Genomic DNA, 6,000 nt, shown 5'->3' with positions numbered 1-6,000 from the left:
TTTCTTTAAAATGGGGATAGTAATATTAATTAGAATAAACATATGTTATATATACATACAACATATATGTAATTCATATATATTAACCTTTCAATAGTAGATGGTCAATAAATTACGGTTATTCTTAGCCTGAAATCAGTTTTTCTTTTCTTTTTTTTTATTTCGAGACAGACTTTCACTCTGTCACCCAGGCTGGAGTGCAGTGGCAAGATCTTGGCTCACTGCAACCTCTGCCTCCAGGGTTCAAGCAATTCTTCTACCTCGGCCTCCCAAGTAGTTGGGACTATAGGTGCATGCCACCATGCCCAGCTAATTTTTTGTATTTTTAGTAGAGACGGAGTTTCACCGTGTTATCCAGGATGATCTCGATCTCCTGACCTCATGATCCGCCCACCTCAGCCTCTCAAAGTGCTGCGATTACAGGCGTGAGCCACCACGCCCAGCTAAATTCAATCTGTGCTTGAAGTGTTGTGTTCTTAGTTATCTTGACCTCCTTTGCAAAGATAATCTTTCTTAAGCATAGATTTTCTAATCAGTTCTCTATCATTGTTTCATTCTATTTTTGGCATGTTTTCACTTTGCTATGCTGTACCTTTTACACATTCTTTTGAACTATAGCTTCCTGCTTTGCTCTGGATCAGGAAGCTATTGAAGCTGACACCCACAGAGTTAAACTCAGTTGCTGAAGCCACCAGCTCCCCCTCCCAGTCCCCCTTTTCAGAGTAGGCTGGCAGCTGTCCTAACTGCCTACTGAAGCCAAATGCTCGAGGAGAGAGAGAGAGTAAGGAGCCAGTCATGAATACCTTCCAGAAAAATGAGTCCAAGGAAACTCTTTTTTCACCTGTCTCCATTGAAGAGGTACCACGTCGACCTCCCAGCCCTCCAAAGAAGCCATCCACGGTGAGTCCTTAGATTCAATTCTGCCTCTGACACGAATGGCCTCCCTCTTTTGGCTCTCTTCCTTGGCCTCCGGAGCTTCAAGCTGAGCTGTATTAGGGTATTAAAATGATTCTCTCTTGGAGTTAGAATTCACCTGAAACCACATCTAAACAGAAGCTTCCTTTACGTAACAAGACAAAGCAGCAGGAGAGGTAGTCAAAGTTCATTTGGGATCCAGGAAGTTGTTGAATTTCATTGCATATTCTGTTTCCCTGGGGGAGAAAAAGCAATTTCAATGTCCAGGGAAACTGGCAAGCATTCTTGTCTGGAGAACTGTGTGTGATTGTTCTTTCTTTACCAATAAAAAAAAAAAACCCTGCCCTTAGTTCTCCCTGTGTGCAGAGCCTTCTGCTGAACACCAGTGGAAGTTTCAGAATAGATCCAATCTCTATTACTATGTGTTCCCAGTCTACTGTGGGAGAAAGGAAAGAGAAACAGAAAAGTAATAGTAATGTTTTGCATTATATACTTGCTAAAGCACTTGCAAACTCACCATCTCAGTCAATTCTTACATTAAAATTCTGTAAGTGGGAAGGATATAGTAATGATAGCCAAAATTTACTGAGTTCTTACTGTGGGCCAAAAGGTGATGTTATTCTCATTTCTTTGGAATAACAGAACAGAGGCATAGAGACAGGTGTAGTGACATGGCCAGTATAAGTATGTTAACACAGCCAGTGACAGTATTGTCTAGCTAGTGACAGTGTGTCAGCTAAACTCCAGATTTCATAATTCTCAAGCTGTGAGCTACAAAGATAAGAAGCCCAGTTCATTGAATGTTTCAAGCAAGTTATTATGATACATTAAAATATATTAATGTTCAGGAGGATCATTTATATATATCCCTAGGGGTAAAAGAATAGTATATTAATTTATTATTTTTATTAATTTATTATATTTTGCCTATTTTTTTTTTGCTAGTGATATCTCTTCTGGTCCAAAAGAATTTAGGGCCACTTACAAAGATGTATATACTGCTCACAAAATGAGGCAATATAATTTTCACGATAAATTTGACTGTACCAAGGACAGAAATCCCTATGTCCCCTCATGCTAGTTGGTCTATTGTAATACATAGGGAATTGAAATAAAACATAACATTCTTTATATTCTGACTGATATGTTGCATGATAAAAGCATAATTCTTTTGATATCCAGTAGGATTATCATGAAAATGTTATAGAATCTCTTTAGTAGGAAGACTAGACATTTAATTTTACAGAATTTAAAAACTCTGCCCAAAGTCAATGTGATCAACTAGCTTACCCTTAGGAATCTCTGTCCTCCATGTTGGGCTATGTGCCTGGCTCCAGTAGCCTCTGAAGGAGAAGCTATCATATTGCCAGGATTCCTCCCAGCATGGCGAACAGAACAGTTGGGGACAAGAAGGGTCAGTCCCCATGGTGGAGCTAAGCAGAGACTGACATCTGAATCTCACTGCTTGGATATCAGGTATTCCATAGGCTATCTCTTTATTCTGTTCCTAGAAAGTTAATATGACCATTCTTCTGCCCAGAGCCCTAGGCTTTTCATTTAGTAGTTGTGGGAAGATGAGCAGGTCCTGATGTCTAGGATCAAAGAATGTTTAAGCAAATCCATGTAAAATAAATGAGAAACAAAATAATATTCAGATTATCTTCTATTATTTCTAAATCAGCAATGTAAGCACTTTTAGTGTGATAATAGCTGTTTCATGAAGAGTAGAGACCATTGCTCCATTACCTACCATGGTGATTTGAAATAAACGAATTTTTCAGTTGTGCAGCAATCTAATTGTTGAAACAGGGGAAAACAGCTCATGCTTGAATCATTGCCTTCTTGTTTAATAGAAAATCTGTGGCTCCAACTATCCACTGAGCATTGCCTTCATTGTGGTGAATGAATTCTGCGAGCGCTTTTCCTATTATGGAATGAAAGGTAATTTTGTATCCCAGAGTCCTACCTACTATTCTCCACTCACCCTCACCTCATATTTGTAACAGCCTCATCTCTTTATATGCACTTATTTCCCTAATCCACTCTTTCTGCCTTGGTCCAAATTGGTCCTTTACTTTGGCCAAGACTTCCAATAAATATCTCTTAGGATTTCACCTAATAACTCATAGAGGCCAAGATCAGAAAGGTGTGAAAGAAACCAGAACACAGACTTTGAGAATGTAAGTGGGTAGAGCTGGACATGATGGCACATGCCTGTAGCCCCCACTACTTAGGCTGAAGCAGGAGGATTGCTTGGGCCCAGGAGTTCCAGACTATCAGGCACCTATAATTGTGTCAGTGAATGACCGCTGCACTCCAGCCTGGGCAACATAGCAAGAACTGGGGAAAGCTCTCATTATGCTCTCATTACCTGACTTACATTTTTCATACCTCTTCCTCAGGTATGAGCTAACAGCTCTTGGCTAAGAGCTCATACCTGAGGAGCAGATATGAAGAATGGAATTCAGATAAGATCTCTCATCATCTTGTTGCTGGGAAGGAGAGGAGAGGGAAGGGATATTGGAAGCACCCATGTTTTGTTGATGATTGGCCTAAATGATGCTAGGGGTGCACATAGACTGAAGGGAGGAGTATTATATTTGTACATTCAGTATAGTCCCATTCACTCCCACAACTCCCATGGGGCCCTGCTTGTACTGACTGGCAGTCACTTCTCAGTCATGTCACTGATGGGAGTGCTGAAGGCCAAAATCACCTTATAAAGACTGGAGATAAAATATTTTCTTTCATAAGTCACTTTAATGCATCTATCTTGTTTTGTCTCCCCACCCCCCCGCCTTTTTTTTCTACCACAGCTGTGCTGACCCTGTATTTCCTGTATTTCCTGCATTGGAATGAAGATACCTCCACATCTATATACCATGCTTTCAGCAGCCTCTGTTATTTTACTCCGATCCTGGGAGCAGCCATTGCTGACTCATGGTTGGGAAAATTCAAGTAAGGAAGATAGGAGGTCACATCCCTACAGTTTTCATAGATTAATCGTGCAGAAAGTTATCACTTCTAGCCTCTTGCTTTTGAGCAAGAACATACCTATGTCATGCATGAAAAACAAGAATCTCTGTACATCTGTGTAGTGTGGAAAATTTGGAAAAAAAAAAAAAGAATCTCTCTGGCAACAAGAAGAGACTATTCTTTTCATTATCAGTTTTTCCAGTGTTTTTTACATCTTCTTCAGTTGTGGTATCTTTTGTTTCTTAAATCTAATTTTAGGCCAGGCGCGGTGGTTCACACCTGTAATCCCATCACTTTGGGAGGCCAAGGCAGGAGGATCATGAGGTCAGGAGATTGAGACCATCCTGACCAACATGGTGAAACCCTGCCTCTACTAAAAAAATACAAAAATTACCTGGGCGTTGTGGCGCATGCCTGTAGTCCCAGCTACTCGGGAGGCTGAGGCAGGAGAATTGCTTGAACCCGGGAGGCGGAGGTTGCAGTGAGCCAAGATCGCACCACTGCACTCCAGCCTGGCACCTGGCAACACAGCGAGACTGTCTCAAAAAAAAAAAAAAAAAAAAAAATCTAATTTTAACCTTCCATTCTGTAGTTTAATATTAAATCTTGTTCTGATCTTGGTGGAGACAAAGAGCACTATCCACCAGCAAATTTCTTTGTATATATATATATAAAGAAATTAAGAAAAATATATAATATATATATATATATATTATTGTGTTTTAGGTTTTGGGGTACATGTGAAGAACACGCAGGATTATTGCATAGGTACATACATGGCAATGTGGTTTGCTGACTTCCTCCCCATCACCTATATCTGGCATTTCTCCCCATGTTATCCCTCCCCAACTCCACACCCCACGCTGTCCCTCCCCTAGTTCCCCCCAACAGACCTCAGTGTGTGATGCTCCCCTCCCTGTGTCCATGTGTTCTCATTGTTCAACACCCACCTATGAGTGAGAACAGGTGTTTGATTTTCTGTTCTTGTGTCAGTTTGCTGAGATGGTTTCCAGGTTCATCCATGTCCCTACAAAGGACACGAACTCATCATTTTGATGGCTGCATAGTATTCCATGGTGTATATGTGCCACATTTTCCCTGTCCTATAATCGATGCCTATCATTGATGGGCATTTGGGTTGGTTCCAAGTCTTTGCTATTGTAAACAGTGCTTCAGTGAACATTCGTGTGCATGTGTCCTTATAATAGAACAATTTATAATCCTTTGGATATATACCAAGTAATGGGATTGCTGGGTCAAATGGAATTTCTATTTCTAGGTCCTTGAGGAATCACCACACTGTCTTCCACAATGGTTGAATTAATTTACACTCCCACTAACAGTGTAAAATTGTTCCTATTTCTCCACATCCTCTCCAGCATCTGTTGTCTCCAGATTTTTTAATGATTGCCATTCTTTTTTTTTTTTTTTTTTTGAGACGGAGTTTCGCTCTTGTTACCCAGGCTGGAGTGCAATGGCGCGATCTTGACTCACCGCAACCTCCGCCTCCTGGGTTCAGGCAATTCTCCTGCCTCAGCCTCCCGAGTAGCTGGGATTACAGGCATGCACCACCATGCCCAGCTAATTTTTTGTATTTTTAGTAGAGACGGGGTTTCACCGTGTTGACCAGGATGGTCTCGATCTCTTGACCTCGTGATCCACCCGCCTCGGCCTCCCAAAGTGCTGGGATTACAGGCGTGAGCCACCGCGCCCGGCAATGATTGCCATTCTAACTTCCACCAGCAAATTTCTAATTTTAGCCAGGTGTGGTGGCTGACACCTGTAATCCCAGCCCTTTGGGAGGCTGAGGCGGGCAGATTGCCTGAGGTCAGGAGTTTGAGACCAGACTTGCCAACATGGTGAAACCACCTCTCTACTAAAAAATACAAAAATTAGCTGAATGTGGTGGCGGGCACCTGTAATCCCAGCTACTTGGGAAGCTGAGGCAGGAGAATCACTTGAACCTGGGAGGCAGAGGTTGCAGTAAGCCAAGATTACATTACTGCATTCCAGCCTGGGTGACAAAGCAAGACTCTGTCTCAAAAAAAAAAAAAAAAAAGAAAGAATTATAATTTTAGATGCTTTAATGTAGTTACTTGATACTTTCTC

At 41.4% G+C, this 6,000-nt stretch overlaps 1 protein-coding gene across 3 annotated transcripts in view; it reads left to right on the top strand.

Moving 5' to 3' along the window:
• The first annotated feature begins 382 nt into the window (after positions 1-382).
• SLC15A2 (solute carrier family 15 member 2) overlaps positions 383-6,000 on the top strand; it is a 46,766-nt gene continuing 41,148 nt past the window's right edge. For 2 of the 3 annotated variants that reach the window (XM_032267709.1, XM_032267708.1), the window contains exons 1-3: positions 387-900; positions 2,769-2,856; positions 3,732-3,873. In XM_032267709.1, the coding sequence (XP_032123600.1) occupies positions 796-900; positions 2,769-2,856; positions 3,732-3,873 (335 nt within the window). In that variant the 5' untranslated portion in view covers positions 387-795. Of the gene's footprint in view, positions 901-2,768; positions 2,857-3,731; positions 3,874-6,000 lie in introns of all 3 variants that reach the window. The other variant, XM_032267711.1, reaches the window with a different exon arrangement.

This window comes from Sapajus apella, unplaced genomic scaffold (genome assembly GCF_009761245.1).
Source record: "Sapajus apella isolate SASKATOON/1434 unplaced genomic scaffold, GSC_monkey_1.0 scaffold171, whole genome shotgun sequence".
NCBI lineage: Eukaryota > Metazoa > Chordata > Mammalia > Primates > Cebidae > Sapajus > Sapajus apella.
Note: the sequence above shows the minus strand (reverse complement) of the source record. Positions and strands in the feature narration are given on the sequence as shown.